The following is a 24213-nucleotide window of genomic DNA, read 5'->3' on the forward strand; positions in this document are numbered from 1 at the left end:
TTCAAGACTTATTGTGATCTCATTGCAATTTTGTAAAATCTAAGTTTTGAAAATCCAATTTCCATTCATAATATATTAGGAAATGAAGAATTCTAGATTTATCATGAAATTTCCTAATCAATATCTTGAATCTTCCCTTTGGAGAGTCTTAATTTCTACACTTTAAGATATAATGCTTAAAGACTAATTTCGGAATTTTTGTGTAGGCATCAAATAGCGACTCCCAAGCCCGGAGGATCTACAAGTCAGCAGGCTCTCATAAAAGAAGATCCGGTCCAGGACAAGGATGATCTCCTCCAGCTCAGTATCATCAAAGAAGATCAAGCAAGGACAAGGGCGACCTCCTCCAATCTAGCATCGACAAGGACGGCCTTCTTCGATCCAGCATCATCAGGAATAACCTCTTCCAATCCAGCATTCCAAGGCGAGGTACATCATCATCCTGCACATAAAAGACAAAAGAAGTCAGAACAAGGGTTCGTTGAAGAAGCAAACAGTTTCAGCATCGAATTGGATATCTACCAAGTTGCAAGTATCAGACAAGGTGGCATCCTAGTCATCACTCCTTCAGTCAGATTGGTCCACCTCAGCATGTCCAGATTCGATGTACCTAACTCATGGGAGGTGGCACAAACTTCGATGTACCTACCCCAGCTATCCATTGGTCGAATATTCCAGAGAAGACATGTGTCCAATTAATACAATTATTTCATTGGTCAGAATTAAGTTTGTTGTAACAAACCCTAATTAGGGTTTTCATTGTAGAATCTTGGCCATTGATCTCAAATTGATCTTAGCCATTGAATTGTATTAAGGGCACTATATAAGCCCCGGCTCTTCATTTGGTAAAGGCTAATAGAGAATAGAAAATAGTTAGTCAATAGTTAGAAGGTGAGTAGTCAGTTGATAGAATAGCAATTAGAGTAGAATAGGAGGACAAGGCAAGAAATTGTTGCCATTGATTGTAAATAAACTCCATTTTCATTGAAGTAATGGTGAAGTGTGTCGTTTCTTGTTGAATCTTCAATTCTAGATGGTAGATGATTAGATCGAATGAAGGAAATTGTTGAATGCACTTGTGTGGAATCCGTCTAATCCAAACCACTAGTCTCTTGTTGATGGTAAGGGCGCCTTGCGTGGTCAACTGGAATAAAATGAGCTTAATCTTAAGTCGTTACACGTCTATTGTTTCATGCATTATCTTGAATGGTGATCAGTGTCTGATGGTGTACGATTTGAACATATTGGAAGCACCCCTTAGAAGATCGCATTGAGTTGGTGTCAAATTGTTCAAGCCTGATGGTGAGACCCAGTCCAGTAGGACTCCACCTAGTCATTCATCCATCTTCTCGCATTCTAGGTAGTAGAGTAGACTTCCTGAACCTTGCATCTTTTGCCATTTGTTTGTCTTCCAGTTAGTTAGTAGGACTTGTGATTCCAGCAAATCAGACGTTCAGGTCATTGAGTGTAAGTCCCCTTGTGATTCCAGCAAATCACATCATACCACTGGTGCTTATCCACACGTAGAGATCCTACAATGAAGAACCTTGAAGTCATCCTGATTGATCCTTTTCGCGATATCTTCAGCATTCAGAGGCTTTATTCAAGAGAGGATAAGGTACCATTTGGGGTATTTTATTCTGTGTTTGGTCGTGTACAAAATACACGTCAACACTTAGGAAGCCTCTTTGCCTTGACATACAACCTTAAACATCAAAGCAAGTCTGTCCATCTGATAAATGCATTTGCTATGGAAGAGCAAAGCATCAAACTACTTCAAGACCCTAGCCAAATGGCACACTTGCCTAGGGCTCCATGGCCACAAAACTCCCTACACCTGCACTTTTGAAATCAAAACAAGTATGTACATATCTTACAAGTTAACCAATTGGTTCTTGGGAAGCCATGAGCATTTAAGGCCTCAAGAAGCCAAGTTGGTCAAGCATCCTTGCCAATTTCCTAGACAAGGCAGTGAAACTGTCAAAACCAAATATTTTTGCACAAAACTCAAAACTTGATGAAATTAAATGCCACCAAAGGGAAAAGCTTCAAGAAACATGAGAGAACATGAAAATGCCAAAACAGTACGGACAAGTACAGCAGGCGTACGGACTGCTGCTCACTTGGAGTCAAAACATAGTGAAAAACAAGGAACTTTTAGTGCAAATTCTCAAAATGCCTAATAATTTCGAATGAACAACCCTTACAATAGTTCAAACAGGAGATTAAATACCTCTCCCAGTTGGTTAGCCCCCTGTACGGACTGGTACATGTCCAAGAGCACTTAAATTTGACATTTTGATGCCTAAATGACAACTTTTGGTGCCTAGAAAATGCAAGGTTGACCTCAAAGACCTACAATCAACTAAGAGCACTACTCACACCTACAAACCAAGCATAAGACATGTCTAAGCACTTTCAAAACAAAAACCACATTAAAAACTCACTTTTCCATCATTTTGCCAGGCAACTCCAAACTGGCAACTTTGAGCAAAAAGATGAAAACAAGAAACCAAAACCACACGATGAGTTCAAAACTCATCGAAACAACCTAGAACAACTTCAAAAACATCTTAGACAACTTTCCAACTTGAAACTAATAAAAACCAAAATTGCTATCAAACCTGAGATGAAAATGAGACCTAGGTGCTCCTGCACCAAATCAGTGTCCAAAATCTGTCTGGTCAAGTCAAAACATGACCTGCCGCGACATGAGTCCTGGAGCTCGGACTCAGCAAGTTTGTCCATAACTTGCCTGACTCGCGAGTCATGCGAGTTATGCGAAGAACTCGCCAAGTCCGAGTCACTCGCCAACTCAAGAAACACGCCCGACTCGCAGGGAGTTTTGATACTCTGATTAAAACTCCTTATGCCTCCCTAATTCCATCGCCCAAAATGGAGAAGAATTCAATTTATTTTAATATTTTTTTGAAACCTGTTGATGTGTTTTTTATGTACTTCATACACAGAATAAAATACCAAGGTACCTTATCCTCTCTTGAACAAAATCTCCTCAAATGCTGAACTAAGTGATCACTTGAGGTGACTCCAAGGTTCCAAATGCCAGTTCTTGATGTGTGGATAAGCTCAATGGATTGATGCGATATTGTTGGAATCACAAGGGGGACTTACATTGATACTCGAACTCTTGCTTGAATGCGGCTACAACTTGAGATCTAATTGACTTTAAAAAAAGAGAAAAAAGATAAGGGTTTAGAGAGATCTAATCTACTCCTAAAATAAATGATAGCATTGGATCATGCTAGGATGGACACATTCCTTAAACCAAGCTTTGCTTCGCCATGTTGCCAACAACTACACAAAACCGATGCAATCTTCCAAGGGAAATGAGAGGTTTTCATATCATGAATGTTCATTCAAATACCCAATACACTAGCGCAACTTAAATAAACATATCCACAATTGAACTTAGCACATTTTAATGTTCAGGCTAACTATGCACTGCAATTGAAAATCATCCAACCACAAATAGTATGAACCAAGGAATTATCAACATCCACACATTACTCCATCACAATCAATGAACTTCATATAACAGGAGGATCCAACAAGAAACCATACAATATGCAAAAAAAACACCACTGTCCACCATGAATTCAATGAAAAGGATGTTTATTACAAGCTTGGCAACAATTTTTGTCTTCCCCTCGTACTCTACTCTAATTCCTTTTGCTGCTAACTATTGTCTATGAACCCTTTACAAATGAGAAAGCGGAGCCTTATACAGTGCTTTCAATGCAATTGAATGGCCAGGATCAAATCCACATCAATGGCCAAGATTGAAAGATAAAAACCCTAATTAGGGTTTGTTACACCCATTGCATAACATTTAATGCTTTACCAATGATAAAATTACACTGAACTGGACACGTGTCCATCATTGAATGTCGACCAATGAATGATGAGGTTAGGTACATCGAACTTTGTACCTCCACGTGTGGTAGGTATTCTCCTCATTGGATGAGTCAAGTGCATTAAATATGAACACCTTGACTTGGAATGATGTGATTGGGTTGAAGATGACTAGAGGCCACCTCAACTTACTGCTTGTAACTCATCATATCTCTTGATACTCAACATTTCCAAGCACCTAAGGTGACGATGGTGGGAGATATTCCCCAAATTGCATCATCCTTGGGGATCAAGCCTTCACTTATCCTTCTTCCCGAATCTCTTCACTTGACGCCTTCATCTTGGATTACTCTCTTACAGATGCTCTTCATCAAGATTCCTTCTTTGTTGTACTAGCGATGGTTCTTGGATTTCCGAAGGAAATTCAAGATTGCTTTAGCAATTTTTCATGTCTTAGTTCTTGATTTTGCCACTTTGTGTAACTTGATCTACTATGTGGTTGACCTATTCTTCATTGCACTGTAGAGTCCTTCATCCATGCCTGTCTTTGTATGTCTTGATGTCTTTGTGGAATCCCTCATTGTAAAGCAGATTTTTGCATTATTGGAGTCTCCCTCATGATGATTGCAATCATTGTGTTGTAATGCCCTAAGTCCTCCATCCTTGCATCAAAACTTGATGTTGACATATTCCACTTGCTAGGTTGAGGTGTTATATTTCTTTGATTCATCATCATTCCTTCTTCTTTGGAACTTCTTGTCTTACTTGAATTCCTTCCATTGCATTGTTGTCTTCTTTGATGTTGCAAGTGTGATCTCTCCATGTGATTGAATCTCCTCGACCCCTTCATTGCTGTAGCATCCTCACTTGCTCCTTTTCATATGCTTTACTTTTGGCCTGATTGGGGTTTTCAGTCTAAGATTTCACCTTTTAGAGGTCTTCTTGGTGTTTCTATTAGAATAATACTTTATTATTTTATTATTAATGCTCAATATTGTAAACTTAGTGTAAATATCTTAATAAGATCTTGCTCGATCTTATTGGCAGTTTCTTTTTAGAAACTTGCCCTCTTGTAATTCTTTGTAATCCTATTTATTGAGCGTTTGCTCATTGTTAATATTCATTCAATTTTTTACCAATTACTTGCGTAATATGGTATCAGAGCAGGATTTTTAAATTTTCTGGGGGATTTGTTTCTAGTAAAGAATTTTGAAATAATTTTTTTTAGATTTCTGGAAATCAGTTTTCTTTTTTCCCTCCTCCCGCACTCTTTATTCTTGTATTTCGCGTCTTTAGACCTCTGCGTGATGACCTTTCCTCTAGTCGCCATCTTCAGCAACCCGCGTTTTTTGTCTGACGCGATTTTTTTCCCGCCTGCAAATTTTTTTCTGCCATTTGGGACAGAAATCTGCATTTTCAATTAGGGTTTTTACCCTTCAGATCAAGTCGAAAAAAATTTCCGATTGCAAATTCTTGGTGGGTTTTTCGAGATCTCAACTAGGTCGTGTTGTGCGTCGCACACGCTCCCTGTCGCCGACAAGGTCCCCCTTCTTGTTTTTTTTGAGCTTTTCGTCTTTGCCCAGCTGAGTTTAACGCAGAGTTTCTCGCGTCTTTTCGAGCGAGTCCGCAACTGGTCCATAAAGTGATGATGTCAGAGAAATGAGCCGATGAATCCTCCCGACTAGTCTAGCCCTCGTGCGTGAGTGTCGAGAGTTTGTTCGAAGTTTTAAAAATCGTCTTGGGTAGGCGTAAGGTAGTAGGAATTGGTGAAGCCCGCCAAGCAAGAGCACTCCATCTAAAGGTCGCACGAGGACCAAAGTCGCCGTTTTTCCGCACAAAAGCTACGAAGCAGATTGCATAAGGTTTATCCCCGCGAATGTTTATGGGATTTGAATGAGGGATGATTTTCACCTGCTGATGAACGATCGAATCGCCTGGCCAAAATGCCTTAGAATTCTGAAACACCCGAAATCCAAATTTGTAGGACCTGGCGAAAACTGGTGTGGAGTCTGAAATTTTGCTTAAGTTCCCAAAATCGCCCTATGAACTGAATTTCGGACCCAAAAGCCACAGGTTAAAATTTCACTAGGTTTAAAAGGTTGCTAAAATCGCCCAGGGGGCCGAATTTCGGACCCTAGGGCGAAAGTTTCGAAATTCAAAATCTATTATTTGGTTCGAAATTCACTTGAAATGCTCAAATTCGGACCTTGGAGTGAAAACTGGAGAATGCGAAAAAGGGAAATCTTGCAAAAGACCTTCAAGGTCCGAAAAACACTTTTAAGTTCTTATTTTCGGACCCCAGGGGCAAAATTTGAGAAATGTTGAAAGTTGCGAAAACCTCCTCCAGGTCCGAAATTCACTTTAAACCCCAAATTCGGACCTTAGCTCCAAAATTTCAAAATATGATACATCGCAAAAGGTGTTGAGAGCTCCGAAATTTGCCAAAGGATAGCTTAGGTCCGAAAAACACCTTAAATCCTCATTTTTCGAACCCTGGGGGGTAAATGGAAAGTGTGTTAAGTTTGTAAAAATGCGTTTGAGGTCCGAAATTCGCCAAAAGCTCTTCAAGCCCCGAAAATCACTTAAGTCCTCATTTTCGGACCCTAGGGCAAAAATGTAAAAAGGAGAAATCGTGCAAAAGTGGGCCATGGTCCGAAAATCACTTAAAACGCCCATTTTCGGACCATGGGGCCAAATTGAAAGTTTAAAAAGCGTCGAAAGTTGTAAAAGCCTCCTCCAGGTCCGAAGTTCGATTTAGATGCCCATTTTCGGACCCTAGCCCCAAAATTTCAAACATGTCGAACTTGCCAAAACGCCTTTTGGGTCCGAAGTTGGTGCAAACTTGCCAAATCGCCTTTTAGGTCCGAAGTTGGTGCGAACTTGCCAAATCGCCTTTTAAGTCCGAAGTTGGTGCGAAACGTGAAAGGCGCGTTTGAGGTCCAAAGTCATCACGAAGGGCATTTAGGTTCGAACCTCCCCTTTTTTTATATAGCGAAAGCATCTAAAAATGAAAGTTGCAAAGCGCGTTGAACTCCGAAGTCATCGCGAAAGGGAGTTTAAATTCATTCAAAGCTCCGAAATTTAGAAGCGCGAGGTTAGTCCAAAGTTGCCAGCAGCGAGTTAAGGGTCCGAAGTTTTGGCGAAATCGTTGAAATCCAAAAATATCTCCAACGTAGCGAAAGCATTCAAAGCTCCGAAATTTGCAGGATCATCTTTTAAGTCCGAGAGTTTTACTTGCAAGCAGTGCCAGTGCTTCGAAAACCTTCAAATGCCCAAAGCCCCAGCAGGTGAAAATCGCAAACTTTCCAACTTGCAAAGAAGAGGTGTTAGGTCCGAAGTTTTTGCCAAGGCGGTGACCTCCGAAATTCGCCAGAAGCCTGCAAATCGCGAAATGTAAAACACGAAATTTGCAAAACTTGCAAAGAAAGATCACGACAGATTTGAAAGACAGAGCTAATTCCGTGTAAGTCATATTCAAGGTAAGGCATTGTGTAAACCTTTCCAAAGCATCCAAATTTAAATTGCCAATTGCCCAAGGTAAAAGCTATTTAAAATGATAAATTCTCTCTCGTCCAACAACCGCGAAAAAATTTAAACTAAAGAGATAACCGTTGGAATTCAAAACTTTGCAGGATCGTTCGTTCATTTCACGCAGCAAGGTCGGGCAATCTCTTGCCATCCGCTCTCATCAAGTAAGTACGCTTTGTCTCGTATGATCATTTGAAAATGCTTAAATCGAATAGACAAATGCGTGAAATTTGATCAAAATGCTTGAATTCTTGAAATCTGCATCTCTTTCGCTCATAAAACGTTGTTCAAAGCACTCGAAATCTAGAATTCACTCCTAAGGCTTCACCGGAAATTGCATCTTCTTTTTTCAAACTTGGGAGAACTTTTCATGCTTTGTCTCTGTTGAAAATTGGTCTAAAATCTAGAAAATGATAAGTATAAATGCGCAATCAAAAATCTTCATGAATGTTGTGGTTAAAATTGATCAAGCCCTTTTTAGCTAGAAACGTCGCCCCATGTCCAATCTAAATTTTAAATTAATCACGGCATGCTAGAGCATTTTGCTATCTAACTCGCATTACTTTTCTTGTATCACCTCGTAATCCGCGTCCGGTTGTGCAAGATAAATGCCTAAATCGGCGGTGGAATCATCAAAAACGCCCGCTGCAGCCGAGACCTCACGAGCATCCAAATCAGATATCCCGCGTAAGGTTGAAAGGATGAAGTATCAATATCAGAGGGGAGGATTGAGGGAGTCGAAGGTTCAGAGTGTCTGGGACAACATTGGTGATACCGACCTTGGCCATATCGATATTCAAGACATCAGGAATCGGGTCTTCTCACCCAACGCATATGGCAGGCCTAGGCAGATGGTGGAAAGTGGCATCACCCAAGCGGCGGGATTTCCTCCAATGATACAGAACTATGAATTAGTAGTGGAGGCTGCCCGGCATTATGAACCAAATTCCAGACTAGTGCTCCTCGAAAATATGACCATCGCCGACTTCTCCCTTGAGGCCATTGGTGCTGCATTTGACATCCCCTTTCCAAACAATCCCACAGCTACAACCATAGATGAAGCACAAGGGGCATATGATATGAATCCGGCCCGATGCAAGGCGCTAATCAATGAAGAATGGTTCAAGGAGAAAAGGCCCTCAAGCGCCAGAATTGTGAAAAAGACCCCCAGGAGTGATTTTCATAATGAACATGGGGATATGGTCACATTACTCAGCCGGGTCATGGGACTTCCTAAGTCCAACTACTTTGAAGAGTGGATGTTCTATTTTACAGAGTAGGTCTTCGCCGGAAAGTCTAAGTTTGACTGGGCCCAGATTATAAGCGATAACATCCACACTCAGTTGATTGAGCTCGAAACAAAGAAGTACTTCACCATGACCTCCTATTTGGTCTATATGTTCGCCAAGAACCAGCCACTGCCAAGATTGATAATGAAAGGTGAAATCGGGAATGGGCCCGGTCAGGTGAAGGTCTATGATTGTTACCCACACCTGCACTACCAAGATATAGCTCAGAGGGAAAAGAACAGCCCGGCTTATGCAGTTGGTCAGTATGAACGCGTCAATGACGCCTTCACAATGCACCTGGTTAGGCTAATGCAGGGAGGGTTACACATAAGGCTCTCGGAGCAAGCTACTACTTTAGTACAGAGGTATGGAGCCTGGTTCATTCAGTTCCCAAGGTTTTCCTACATCCGAATAGCTGGCTTCGATGGTGCCCCTCTCCGACTTCCACGGTACCCAACCGACAAAGTGATTCCTATGGAGGTTGCAAGGCAGTCACGCCCGGTCGGCAATCTTACTCCGAGAAAGCAAGCAAGCTGGATTCACATTTCCCATGATCATAGGCAACCATGATGTCCACTTAAAGACCCCTACCCTAGCAGAGGAGTCCCTTGCAGAGCTAGCCTCTTATGGCCTACAGGACCATTTTCCAAGAAAATATTTCGATCATGATAATCTGGCAAAAAGAGCCTATGGTAGAAGATACAGAGCAAAGGAATCAGTTGAAGACTATTGGAAGAATTGCTCTGATGACTACAAGGTCAAGCGACGGGAGTATTCTAGACTAAGTGTGCAGCAAATGCGACTCTTTGAATACCGTCGGGTCCCAAATCAGCTCACGGATTCAAGGAATTGCCTCCAGGTCCGAGAATTTGAAGCAGTAAGGCATCTCTTGCCAGGCATTGATTGGTCCCAGGACCCAATCACTGATTTCGAGGCAGTCATGGCAGCCCCAGCAAGGTACACAAATCAGTGGTTGCATCAACAGATCGAAAGGCTAATCCATGAGGGAGTCCAGCTCACTTACCACTTAATGGGTAGCCTTAATTCTCAGTCTTCAGAAGATGAAGGAACATCTAGTGCACCCCGGGAAGGAACTGAGAAACCAGAGAAAAGGAAGAAGGCTAAAGCTTGCAGAGAGACTCGGACGTCCAAAAGAACAAGAAGGGAAAAGATTCCTATAAAGAGGTCAGAGGTCACTTCATCTTCAAAAGACCCCAGTTCGTCCAACGATGTTGTAGAATTGGATTGTATACCTGCTCCGCCTTCCCAGAGCGACATCGATGCATTTGAAGCCAATGATCCTCCTGCGCCCGATGTGCTGGACACTGAGTTAAGAGCCCTCGAATTGACCGAACTGGCTAACCAAATAGAAGGAGAGATTCCATCCACCCAGGGGATCAAAGTGCATGAACCTACTCAACAGAGCCGTCACGAGTTGCTGCTCCACCATAAAGCCAAAGATGACTCCACCGTCGAAGGAGAACAAAGGATAGATGAAACTCATGAGCTTGAAAGAGCTGAAGAACGACCATCACATGAAGATGTCAGGCAGTTGTTCAGCAAAATAGGGGAGAATTCAGCTGCAAGCAAAGGGCTTCACACCTCTTTCACTCCTCCGGTGGCAGGACAGCTGCGAATCTATGGTGAGTCAACTGAGAACGTCAGAGAACAAAATGCTGACTTGACCTTATCATCAACCCAAACAGTGCCTCAAGAGTGGCTGATTGCCAGAGCCCAGTGCAAGGCCGCCACCAAACCACCCATTGATCTAGAGGATATCTTCTCGCGTATAGATCAAGCAAAAGCTAAGGGGAAGAAAAAGCCCAGGGCATATTCTAGAATGACCAAAGACGAACAAAGGAACCGCACTCTTCATATTGCCACCCCGCCCGTAGACAAGCCAGCAGATCAGATAACACTGGCAGATTATAGCATCATAACTGTCCCCATTGGACGAGCTACCAAAGAGCAAGAAAAAGAAGAATTTAAGGATTCAGTGCAGAATATACTCAAGCAGCTCGAAGAGATCACAGCGAAAAAGGACATGTATCGGGCCCGTGCTGAGCAAGCCGAAGGATACATCGATCAACTCCTAAGGCCATTGCACAATCCCTCCAAATCCCATATTCCCCCGACAGCATTGGCGCAAAGGACCACAGCTGAATTTGAAGGAGTACGGGACACCGCAAAGGCCGTCAAGGAATGGATGCAAGACATCAAGAAAAAGGGAGAGCAGATCCTTAAGGAAGTAAAAGAAATGGCCCTCCATCGAGAGCTCACTCTAGTCAAGTTATTGGAGGTAAAGAAGGAATCCCTTCACATGCACGAAGTGGCAGCCACTACCCTTCCCCTCATGAGAGCTCTTTTCTAGACACACGCGCAAATTCCCACATTGTCCGCCATCCTAGATCCTCATAGCGTCAGTGTTCTTAAGGAGTGGTACTGGACCATCACCATGAAGAATGACACCAGAGAAATTATTGATAAAGAAAGTGACGCATGTGAAGTGATTCTGGGAAACATGCAAGAACTAGGTAAGACCATCCTCCGATCAATGGTTTCAGGATGGATAAACGACTTGATGCAATCCAGCCGGATTGGGAAGAAAGATTGGGGACGGATAAGATTTCCTATTCCACTAAGGACTTGAGTTTTGCTGGTCAGTTCCATTCAGACATATTATGCTTTGAGCGTAATCGCTCCAGCTGGAAGGACGGTTTAAAGCACATGGACCAGTATCTCGAGGGCATGCAATACAAAATTCGCCATCCTCCCATGCCTCCATTCAGTCTGCTCTTCCAGTTATGCATCAGGTTCCAGGAATACGTTCGTGAGGAACGGGCATCAGGCCGTGATTTATGGTGGGAATACCTGCATGGCGAGGATCAATTTCTAGAAAAGGAGTGTAAGACCAAAATAAAGAAAGTAATTTCTCAAAAGTGCTTTTTTCCCTCTAAATCTTAAAAGTGCACTTTTGCACAAAAAGGTGACAGTTGACTTTTGGTCAACAAATGTAAAGCTTTATTTGATGCACCTTTTTGGATTATTTCAAATTGTGGTAATTATCCCTTTTGGGTAGTTATTGCCCATTTTGGGGTGGTTGTTGATATTTGTCTCCCATTTATGGGTATGGGCAGCCATGCTTTATGGATGAATCTGGGCCACTTGTTTAGATTAAATCTAGGCCATTCATCCTTTTTGAAGCCTATTTAAGGGACTGGTTTTCCCTCTTTTTGTAAGAAGTTCTTGGATTGTTGCGAAAGCTCTGGAGAAATTTACAGGAATTAATGCAAAGAATTAAGACTGTTTTCAAGTTTCCTTGTGAGTGCATGGTCTCCTTCTTCACTTAATTTAGAAATCTTTCAGTTATGTCTATTTATTTTACATAGCATTTTTCAATCAAGCATCTGATAGAATCCTTGCAGTCCACACCATTAGGGAACAGCTGATTGCCTTTTTTTCTGCATGGTTAATCTGTACCTTTTCATGCTTAGTTCGGTTATCAAATACATACTATGAATGTAGAAGTTCTAATATCGTACTTGATAATATGAAAATCTAGTTTCTCCTTTGAAGATTGCACTGGATTTATGCAAACATTGTGCTTAAGTAGCTAGTGATGTTTAATCTAGTTTCCTAGAGGTGTCTGTCTGCTTGACTAAATTTGCTATCTTAGTTAGAATTTACAGTTCATGTCTCTCTCTCCCTCTCTATCCTTCCCTCCTTTTTCCCCTTTTTTAATTCAGAAAATCTGCAGTCCTATTAAAACAGTATCAAATTAACCGAAATCATCTGATAGAAAGATCATAAAAGTTCCAGGGAACTTATCTATAAATTACCAATTCAACGTAAGTCCCCCTTGTGTTTCCAGCATAAACACATCAAGCCACTGAAAAATCCCGCAGTCAAGACCTGACAAAAAAAACCTTGAGGTAGTCTCCTTTGATCAAACTTAGAAAACAGCATTAGAGACTTCCTTATCTCAAGAGAGAGTAGGATAATCAGTTGGCTATTCTATTCTGCGTTGGCCGTATGGAGTTTGCAGCAATGCGATTTCAGACACGTCAACAAGTCGCCGTTAGAATTTTTTGGGTGCCTCGATTTTCGAGCTAGCAGATCCAAGTTCCGACAACAAATTCTTTCTGGGTTTTTCGCAAGGATTTCTGGGTTGTCTTCAGATTTTTTTGGGTCAGCCGGAAAAAATTTCGAAATCCATGCCATCTGTAGTTCATTTTTTTTAAAGTTTGTACCTGCATATGCCTCTGTTTCTATATTGGGAAACGTGCAAGATGGCGTCATTGACCAACTTGATGTGGGAAGGCAGCCAGTGATTTAATGGCAAAAATTATAACACCTGGAAGCAGCGCATGCTGACAATCTTTGAATATCGCCGCCTAGATGATCTTGTCTTGGGAAAAGAATCTCGTCCTTCTGCAACCGGAGCCGATCAAGAGAAATTTGATGACCGCAATAGGGAAGTTGTCATGCTTCTCAAGCTCTCTGTTACGGATGACCAGCTACCTCAGATTCCTTCCGGCAAGTTAGCTGCAGAAATCTGGAAGCATCTGAAGGAGTTGCATGAGACATCCGACAAGAGTCGAGCCTTTTTTCTGAAGAATCAGCTGTTCTCCATTATGATGGATAAACGCATGTCCTTACAGGAGCATCTTACAAAGATTAAGGACATTCGAGATCAGCTCGAAGCTATTGGTTGGAAAATGGAGGAAGAGGATATGGTAGTCATTACTCTGAAAAGTCTACCAAAACCGTATGAGCACTTTATAGAGACTCTCAACATTACTTCTACTAATGTTGATCTGAAATTTCCAGAGTTATGCACCAAACTTCTGCAGCAGGATTGTTGGAAAACAACAGTTTGGTAGCGGTGCTACTTCAGCCTCCTCAGAACATGTCTTTGTTGCCAAATCCTTTCACAAGGATAAAGGCAAATCCCAGTCATCCCAGTCCTTTCAGCAGAAGGGCTCTTCTAAATCTCAGGATGGTTCCAAGAAAAAGAAGGTGCAATGCAATTACTGTCACAAATTTGGTCATATGATCAAAGATTGTCGTACCAGATTGGCTTCCGAACAGCGGAAGCAAGGAGGGTCTCAGCCTAAAGCCAATGTTGTTGAGCACACAGAGCAAAAAGAGTCTGCCTTTTATGCCTTCATGGCTAAAAGACCTACAGATCATGTGAAGTCTTCTGCCTGGTACATTGATTCTGGTGCTTCTCGTCATTTCACTCACAGGCATGACTGGTTTGTTGAGTTCTCTCCCTACACTGATTCAGTTATTTTTGGAGGTGGTGAAGAGTACACTGTTGTCAGCAAGGGTAGCGTTCAGATACAGTCTGGAGGGAGGAATCTCATATTCCTCAATGTGTACTATGTTCCTGGTATGGAACTTAACCTCCTTTCTGTCAACCAAATTATGCGGCATTCTCCTCGGTTGGATGTCGTTTTCAGTACACATAAGTGCTCGATTGTTGATCATGCTTCTAGCACTACTGTAGCTGTTGGCATTGAGGATCATGGTCTATATAGACTTGTGGATACAGGGGATTCTCTTGAGCATGCCTTCGCAGCTAAATCTTCATCTATCGGCAGTCTCTGGCATCAGTGATATGGTTACCTGAACATTAATTATCTTGCACAGCTTGTTCAGGAAGACTGAGTGCATGGTCTACCTGATATTCAGACTTAGAATCATCGCGTTTGTGAAGCTTGCTAGGCTGGGAAACAGCACTGGACACCGTTCAAGGATGGTGACTCATGGCGAGCCTCTAAGGTACTGCAGCTGGTCCACGATGATGTATGTGGTCCTATGAATACTACTTCTGTTACTGGGTGCAGGAATTTCTTGCTTTTTGTTGATGATTTCAGTTGTAAAATGTGGGTGTATTTCCTTAAGCACAAATCAGATGTGTTTACTGTATTTTAGAAATTTAAGGCCTTAGTAGAAAAAGAGTCTAGTTCTTCTATTATTACTCTTAGGTCTGATAACGGGGGGGAGTTTTGTTCTTCTGCTTTCTCTACTTTTTGTGATACACATGGCATAAAAGGTCAGTTAACCACACCATACACCCCTCATCAAAACGGCGTTGTAAAACGTCGTAACCGCACCATTACAGAAACGGCTAGGTCTATGATGGAACATATAAATGTTCCTAAGAAATATTGGGCAGAAGCAGTGTTCACAACAGTCTATCTTCTTAATAGGTCACCCACTCATGCTATTAAAAATAAGACTCCTGAGGAAGCATGGTTTGGTCGCAAACCTAGGATCAACCATTTGAAAGTTTTTGGCTCTTTAGCTTATGTGTGGATTCCTGATGCCAAGCGCACTAAGTTGGATTCCAAGAGTCGGAAGCTCATGTTTACAGGGTATAGTGACAACCATAAGGCTTACCAATTGATTGATGTAGACTCTGATCGTCTTATCTTCAGTCATGATGTTGTCTTTGATGAAGAACGAGGACCATTTCAGCTTTCCTCATCTCAGCAGCATTCTGAGGATCAGCCTTTGAAGGCTTCTGACTTAGGTATATGTCTTCCATTCGGTTCACCTGATGGGAGGGATGATGCAAATTTTGTATTTGATGATGCACTACCTGAGTTTCCTCTGGAAGATGCTAATCTTCCTCCTACTCCTGATCCTGATCTACTTCCTCTTCCAGTTATTCATCCTGCTCCTGATGTTGGCACATCGACTCTTCGGCCTAAATGGTGGGCTAAGACCATCAGCGATCTTCGTCCTGATGAGCTCATTGAGGGTAGAGCTTCCAAAAATAAGAGCAAACAGCAAAACACAGTTAATTTTGCTCTCATGGCTAACATCCACAGTATCTATGAGCCTCAAACATATGCAGAGGCCAAAGGGATTCCAGAGTGGGAACAGGCAATGGATGTTGAGTTCCAAAGTCTTCAGAAGAATCACACTTGGGTTCTTTCAGATCTTCCTCCAGGGAAGAAACCCATTAGCTGTAAATGGGTATATAAGGTCAAGTATCATGCAGATGGTACCTTAGATAAATATAAGGCCAGATTAGTTGCTCGAGGATTCACACAGCGAGAAGGCATTGACTATGAGGAGACTTTTGCTCCTACTGCCAAGATGAGTACTATTCGTCTTCTTCTCGCCATTGCCGCTCAGTATGGTTGGAAAGTCCATCGGATGGACGTAAAGAGTGCCTTCCTCAATGGTGAATTGCAGGAAGAAGTCTACATGACGCAGCCTCCTGGTTTCAAGGTTGTCGGTTCAGAACCGCAAGTGTGTAGACTCCGGAAAGCATTCTATGGACTTAAACAGGCTCCTCGAGCATGGTACATAAAAATTGATCAGTACTTGGTTGCTCATGGCTTTCAGCGTAGTCCTTCAGATAGTAATCTGTATATCAAACACTCTGGTAATGATATTCTCTTTCTTGTTGTCTATGTGGATGACTTGATCATTACTGGGAATTAAGCACATTTGATTTCAGAAATCAAACAGGATTTGTGCAACACTTTTGATATGACAGATTTAGGACTTCTTCATTATTGTTTGGGTGTTGAGGTTTGGCAGACTGATAGCAGCATCTTCCTTTCTCAATCTAAGTATGCCAGAAGCTTGCTTGATAGGTTTTGAATGCAGGATTGCAAACCTACTTCCACACCTATGGAGACTAGTCTGAAATTGTCAGCCAAATCTGATTCTCCTCTTGTAGATGAAACACAATTTAGGCAACTAGTGGGCAGTCTCATCTATCTCACTGCCACTAGACCTGACCTCAATTTTGCAGTGAGCTACATCTCATGCTTCATGACGGCCCCCAGGGCTGATCATTGAGTAGCAACGAAGCGTGTCCTGCGCTATGTGAAAGGCACCTCGGATTATGGACTTCTTTACACTAGGAGTGATGATCCTAGACTCAATGGGTTCACAGATTTAGATTGGGCAGGCTCAGTTGATGACAGGAAATCAACCTCTGGATATGTGTTCAGTTTGGGATCTGGTGCAGTCACCTAGACTAGTAAGAAGCAGCAGGCAGTGGCTCTCTCTTCGACAGAAGCAAAGTATAGAAAAGTTGTTAAGGCAGCTTGTGAGACAGTTTGGCTTCGCCGGATGCTTGGAGATATGCAAATATCTCAAGCAAGTCCAACTCCCTTGTTTTGTAATATCCCTTGGCTAATCTGACCCTGTTTCGCTTATTTGAACCCCAAGGAATATTGTCAAACACTTGGCATACAATGTTTGAAGCCGCTGTTATGAATTTTTTATTTATCTTCTCTGGGTTTGTAGTCTGCAAATGAAGTTATGGAAAGCTTCTAACAATGCAAGGTTGTTATAGAAATGATATATTAGCTGTTTTAGACCTTTCCACACATATGTAATGACTGAAATTAACTAGTACAGCTAGTTGACATTAAGACAAACACTTGTCATGCATCCCAATGTATACCTACAGCCATTAGGCATTTAAGCAAACAATTGGCATGAAAGCTAAGTGGCTGATCAATGTTGAATGTTACCATGAATGTGGAATATGCAAATTATATCTCCATTAAACATATGCAACCTCCAAGTATTTCATGATATAATCATAATAGAAAATGATGCAATGAAGTAATGATTTTCTAATACAATGACCATAGATAGAAAACCTGGAATTTCAATGGCTGCCTTGATATATTGGTTTGATTCTCCTCATATGCAAATCCCTTGTCAAATATATATAGCTGTTCAACCTTTCTAAATCCCCTTCTATAGAACTCGAACTACTGTAGCGCACTGTTCATGCACACTGTTCACCGCACTGTAGCGCACTGTTCATGCGCACTGTTCACGGCACTGTAGCGCACTGTAGTCTCTTTCAATTTGCAAACAAACTCTGAAATAAACCCTCCAATCAGCTCAATATTGACTTCTGAATGAAGCCAACTCTCACAAGCATAATCAGATGATATTGCACACCCTCTATATGCTGTTACAATGAAGAAGCCACGCTCTCCAATGCCGACAAGCCTTGAATCCTGCAGAAACCCTTGGTATTCTACACTTCAATGCTCCAGAGAAACTTCAATCAAAAACTCCAATCACATAATGAAGTTCGATTCCTTTTGCACACTTATATTTCCTCAAGAAGTTCGAACTTCTTCAAAAAGCTCTTAATTAACATTAAAATGTTATAATATTTCATTGGCATCAATAATGTAATTAAACCTTGGGTTATGTGCTCATAAATTATTAATAAACTTGGCCCCTTTATCATGATAAATAGACCCTCATTTAAGTGCTTTATAATATAAAGTCATTTTATAACTTAATAATATAATCTCCAAATAATTAATGTTTAATTGGAATAATTAATGTTTAATTGAGCCAATTAAACATTAATATCTCCATGAATACTTTGTATTTTCAAACATCGTCTGAACTGGGAGCTAACATGAGGAGACTGCATATGACCATACCCCCTTTACTAAAAATAGCAGGGGTCCATCTCTAACATCCCAAGACTTACTAAAAATAGGAAGTAGAGCAAATGATGTCCGAATGATGCCAAACGAAGACCAAACTGAAGCACTCTGAACACTGGAGATGATACCAATCCTCAAAAAGACCCTCTATCCAACACATTAGCCTACGAGGGTCAGGATAATAGGCTAATCTCACAAAATCCAAGTCTGCTAAAATGGGGACATTACATGTTTTCGGACAATCAGGGAGTTCTCAAACTTGCCAAAAATCCAGTCTTCCATGAAAGAACCAAACATATAGAACTTCATTGTCACAACATTCTGCAGTTGGTTGAAGACGGAGCCATTCAGTTGCTGTATGTTCCTACCTCGGAGCAGTCAGCAAATATTTTCACCAAACCCCTTAGTCCAGATAAGTTTGTAAAATTCGGGGGGTCTATTGGTATAGTTGATAGATTGAGCATTAAGGGAGGGTATTAGAATAATACTTTATTATTTTATTATTACTGCTCAATATTGTAAACTTGGTGTAAATATCTAGCAAGATCTTATTGGCAGTTTCTTTTTAGAAACTTGCCCTCTTGTAATTCTTTGTAATCCTATTTATTGAGCGTTTGCTCATTGTTAATATTCATTCAATTTTTTACCAATTACTTGCGTAATAGTTTCCACCAAGTGGTAGACAAACTTGATGCACTTCACCAAGACTCTTGTGGATTTGGAGGGGTGAAGGAATGTGCTCAAAGACTGCCATGGATTTGGAGGGGTGAGAGAAGTTTGCTTAGGACTACCGTGGATTTGGAGGGGTAAGGGAAGCTTTTCTTAGGACTCGTGGATTTTGGGGGGCAAAGGAATTTTGCTTAGGACTGCCATGGATTTGGAGGGGTAAGGGAAAGAATGCACCTAGGCTGTGGATTTGGCCATGCAAAGGAAAATGATCATGATGGCCATGGATTTCAGCATGTAAGGGAAAATTGTAAGGAGGCCTCTCACAAGTCATAGTTACTTAATCACTTTACCCTTCCTCAAACTTATTCACTTGCCTAACCAAATATCGCAATGTTGCAGCTTCCATTGCCAAGTCAAGGGAAAATTGGTCATTGTAGTGGATTTTAGGAGGTGAGGGAAAGTCACAAGGATGGCCGGGATTTGAACATGTAAAGGAACATTTCAAGTCATGAATTCATTGTTGCCATTCACCTTCCACACTAAGCTTTCCTCACTCCACTTACTTCAATGTATCTTTTCCTCGTTCATCAAGGCATTTTCATCATCACTTAACAAGGTATTGAGATTACTCATTATTGCTTTCAAGCTCTTCAATCATTTGGCTTTCATAAGGCGTGGTTCTTTTAGCAAGTGAGGGAGAAATACATCCTAGGTCGGGGATTTGAGGCAAGGGAGGAAGTTTCCTTCCTTGGCCATGGATTTGAGGGTGTGAGGGAAGACTTCTTACTAGACCATGGATATGGGGGGGTGAAGGAAGAATTCCTTACATCCACTCTGACTTGACCTCTTCACTGCCTTCACCAAATGTAAAATGACTTGCTCATAAGGTTAACTTGGTGTTTTCTTCCTCTTTCATCATCTCTTAGACCTTGGTTGATCTTCATTAAGCACTTCATCTTATTCATTTGATTGCTCATCTCTCCCTAATCGTTCCTTGCTTCTATGTTCTAACCTCAAGAAATCCACTGACCTGCTTGACTGCTCATCACACTTAAGACTCGCCCTGTCTTGACCTAGAAGTTGCACTGTGAAGCATCACTCAAAGACCACCTAGACTCTCACCTATCACTTGGTTCGCACCTATCACCTAAGCACCTAGAGCTGAGAAGACTCCAAACTAGTCTAGAGGGGGACCCGACTACTACTAGACTACCTAACTTGATCACATCCTGACGACAGGGCTTTGCATCCCCTCACAAGCAAGAGGTTAAAGACTAAAGAAACTACTGCCAAGCTAGACAACTAGCTGAAACAATTATGCTAGAAAGCAAAAAGTGGGGGTCCCCATTTGCAATGGGGTGATGATTTTCACAACAAAACCCTTATGTCTCCCAAGTTAGATGCCACCTTTTACCTTCTCCTTTTAATTTATTATTAACACCTTATAAATCCCCATCTTGGACCCTCAAATGACTTAACTTTATAATAATTAAATAACATAACGAAATAGTTTAATTTTAACTTAAGATCTTATGTTATTTAAAAATAAAGGCCTTAACCACATAAAATATAAAATTATGTCCAAAGCCAAGTAAAATACCTCCAAAGTTCCTTATTCACTTACCCATTAGCCTATAGAAACTCGACTAACTAGGCTAATAGTTCACCCTACCAACTGGTTAGGAAGGGGACATTACATCAAAGAGATGCCTCCCTTCTACATGATAATGTAAAAGAAAATAAGAAATGCATGGAGAATAATGTATAAAAAGATATATCTAAAAGACACACTCATCCAATAGAGGTGCCTCCTTTGAGAAATTATAAAAGCATAGAGAAGTGTGAGTTAAATGTAAGCAATGAAAATGAAAATGAATTAATTTCTGATTTGAAGAACAAATCTAGAAGAAGAGAAAGGGCAGAAATATGAAGTATAAATCAGATTTATTTTATAAAGGGAAGTATATGAAATTGCAAGAAGATGATATGAGCAGATTTTGAAGATTTGAATGAAAGCTTTGCCATTTATGTGATCAGTTTGTGAAAAAGGATTGTGCATGATATGGATCAGATTTGGGAAGAAAAGATGTTGTTTGAGTAGTGATCAGATATGTGATAGAAAGTCTTGTTTGAAATCAGATTCGTAAAGAGCATTGTTAGAAATCAGATTTGTGAAGGGTATTGTTTGAAATCAGAGTTGAGAAGGAAAGCATATTGGAGCAAATTTATGAGATATACTTGAGAAGATTATGAGCAGATTTAAAGGATAGTTAAAGGCAAAAATAAAAGAGAGATTTATGCTGATATAGAAGAAGATCTTGCAGAAATATAGAAGATTATACAGATATAGAGGAGAGTGTAAATTCTGATATAAAGAAGATCTTGCAGAGATAAAGAAGAAGATTGGGCAGATATAGAAGAGAGATTTATGACAACGTACTGAAGGTGAAAACTTGTGTTAGGGTTTGGTGCCTCCAAGAAGAAGAGATTGGAGTCTCTTACTAAGTTGGTGCTTAGCTGTGGGGATTGGTGCCTCCAGTAGGTTGGAGCCTACAAATTGAGGGGATAGGTGTCTCTTGTGTGTTGCTGCCTACAAAGTTGTAAGAAGATTTTATATTGCTAACAGATGCTATGGCAATCTCGAGTAGTTGCTTAAAGGTTATGGAAACAGGAATGTGAACTAAAAATGATTCTTGTTGATGAAGTAAAGATTACATATTCCTTTTCTGTAATGTATTACTGTAAGAAAATACGAAGGAGTTGTGAAGGAAGTTATTCTAATTATCAGACCTGTTGTATATCTGTCAATGGTCTTGTGAGGCAATTAGCTTGCATTGCTATTGATCAAGATGCAAAGGATGTTTAGAAATGATTACTATATTTGTGCATTTTATGACACTTGATACCTGTAGCCCTTTTGTTAAAGGTTGTCAATTGAATGAGTAATTTTCCCATTTTGTTTTCTGCATTCGGTATTAGAACAGAGAGATATTTAACTGTAATCCAATGATGATATATTCTGTGGTTAGTAATGAAGACTCTGAAACATGAGACAACTGCCCAATTAAATGGAATTATGGCAAAAGTATGAATGCAATTATGGATTTAGTAACAAATAACTATCTATCTGAACTCGACAATTAGAAACTACGATAGAAAAGGACAATACACATTGAATTAATGGCTTAGATGCCCTGATGGTGGGTAGTTTTTGATTGCATAGCGAGATATGATTACTGTTAACATCTAGATGTCTTAACCATACGTTGCATTGTCAAATGCTGCATGTACTTGCCATCCTTGCATCCAACATTGATGCCACCAGAATCCACTAATACATTACATCACACGATGTGGTCTAATCTGGATGACTTGGCCCCATCTTACCCTGCACCATGTTAAGGGCAGTCCATAAGTATGATCAACCCAATCTCCCGGTACATGACACACGACGCACTTAATCTAGACGTTTGATCATTTATCAGTCCAACTTTTTACATAAACGAAAAGCTCAGAACCAAATACTTATCAAATAGGGCGAAAAAGATTTCAGAATTTTTGAAGGACGAATTCCATTTTGCAAAACTGGTGTTAGGGTTTAATGAGAAAAGAATTCATGTTGCAAGATCAAAAGATGAAATTCTGTTGACGGAACAAAGCGAAAGTTATTGTATGGCAAAATAAAGGACTGTAGGAAAGTAGTATCAATATTGTTTCTAAGATGTCCTTGAAATTCGAAATGGAGGAAACATATTGAGAACGTAAATTTGAATTACCCGAGAAATATCGATATAATTGTAGAGAGACCACTGGGAACCGCACTCGTGTTCTTCGCAGCTATGATTGTGCAAGCACGCCATTATTTTTCTTATTCTCTTGCTTGTTGTTTACTAGTGTTGCAGAAACAAAGATGAATCCCTCTTCGCGGTCTAAATGTTTCGAAGAATATGAATCTCGTTTGATGAAAAAGGCGGTGATTTCCTGTTTCGTATAGCTTTCTTCTTTGTAAATGATTACCAACTAGTTCATTAGTGAGCCTCGATCCGTTTTATATTTAATTTAGTCTTATCAAATTTGGATTTACTTCAACAAGAAGCTAAATTTTCCAACAAGAAGCTAAATTTGGTAGGTTCCAAAAGTAAGAGAATTACATGAGGTTGGAAAGTATTATATGCTTTCCAAAAGAGATGTAGGCAAACTAAGTTTTGGGATTGGAAAATTGCTTAGGTTTTTTTTAGACTTTCCCATTGTGTTATATGAGTATGAAATATAAGCTACCAATACAAATATCTTGGTTTTGATTTTGTTGTTCTCGATTTCAATTAGGCCAAAATCGTGAGGCAACCCTACGAAACTGGTCCGTTTCGTACCTTATGATTTTCGGGAGAGCTTAATTGACTTGGTCGGTTAGTTCGTTTCGTTCTTCGCTTTCCTTTTTTGTTATTTTTCTTTGCTTTTTAAGTTTGCATTTTAACCTGCAGTTCAGACTTTAAAGTCCGAACTGCAGGGGTCTTTGTAAAAAATTACACTTCGGACTTTAAAGTCTGAAGTGTATTTGAGTTTTGTTGTAGTCAGCAGTTCGGACTTTAAAGTCCGAACTGCATTTGGTTTTGACTGCAGTTTGGACTTTAAACTCCAAACTGTTGTTTGCTTAAGACTGCAGTTCGGACTTTAAAGTCTGAACTGTAGTTTGTTTTGGATTGCAGTTCGGACTTTTTTCTCCAAACTGCATTTGGTTTTTATGTTAGTTGCATGTCGGGTTTTAAAGTCCGACATGCAAGTACCCCTAGGTCGCATGTCGGACTTTAAAACCCAACATGCAACTACGAGTTGTATTAATTAGCATTTATTACTAATTAGGGTTTTTGTTTAAAGTTGTTTTTAAATGATGGTCTTGCTTTTTAATCCACATTCTTGGTTTTAATCGCACGCCCCCACCTCCTTTTTCCTCGTTGCAACCCGGATTTCTCCTCTTCGTTGCTCGATCAAATCGCCCATATCCGGATTTCGCAATCTCCACAACGGAATAGGTATGTGCTCGTTTTCGGGTTTTTATTGTTTAATGTTTTTACTTTCATTTTTTCCCTCTTGTTGTTTTTCTTGTTTTCGGTTTTCACTTTTGGAGAACGATCGCGTTTTGAACTCCGATTGCCTCCTTAGCTTTGGAGAAACAATCAGATTTCAAAACCCGATCGTTCTCCAAAACCTCCCCTATTCTAAGCTGCATATCGGAGTTTAAACTTCGGTATATAACTGAATAGTTGTATCCTCTGCATATCGGACTTTAAAGTCTGATATGCGACCTATTAACCTTCACATATCAGACTTTAAAGTCCGATATGCGAAGAGGTATAGGTTGGCATGTCGGGTTTTAAAACCCGACATGTCAACTGGCT

The 24213-nt window shown here is 40.5% G+C and overlaps 1 protein-coding gene across 2 annotated transcripts in view; it reads right to left on the reverse strand.

Annotated features, from left to right (window-relative positions):
- Positions 1-22957, reverse strand: part of LOC131027440 (uncharacterized) — a 198202-nt gene extending 175245 nt beyond the window's left edge. The window contains exon 1 of one of the 2 annotated variants that reach the window (XM_057957500.2): positions 22594-22957. In XM_057957500.2, the coding sequence (XP_057813483.1) occupies positions 22594-22677 (84 nt within the window). In that variant the 5' untranslated portion in view covers positions 22678-22957. The remainder of the gene's footprint in view (positions 1-22593) is intronic. The other variant, XM_057957499.1, reaches the window with a different exon arrangement.
- Between the last annotated feature and the right edge of the window lie 1256 nt (positions 22958-24213).

This window comes from Cryptomeria japonica, chromosome 4, assembly GCF_030272615.1.
Source record: "Cryptomeria japonica chromosome 4, Sugi_1.0, whole genome shotgun sequence".
NCBI classification, from domain to species: Eukaryota; Viridiplantae; Streptophyta; class Pinopsida; order Cupressales; family Cupressaceae; genus Cryptomeria; species Cryptomeria japonica.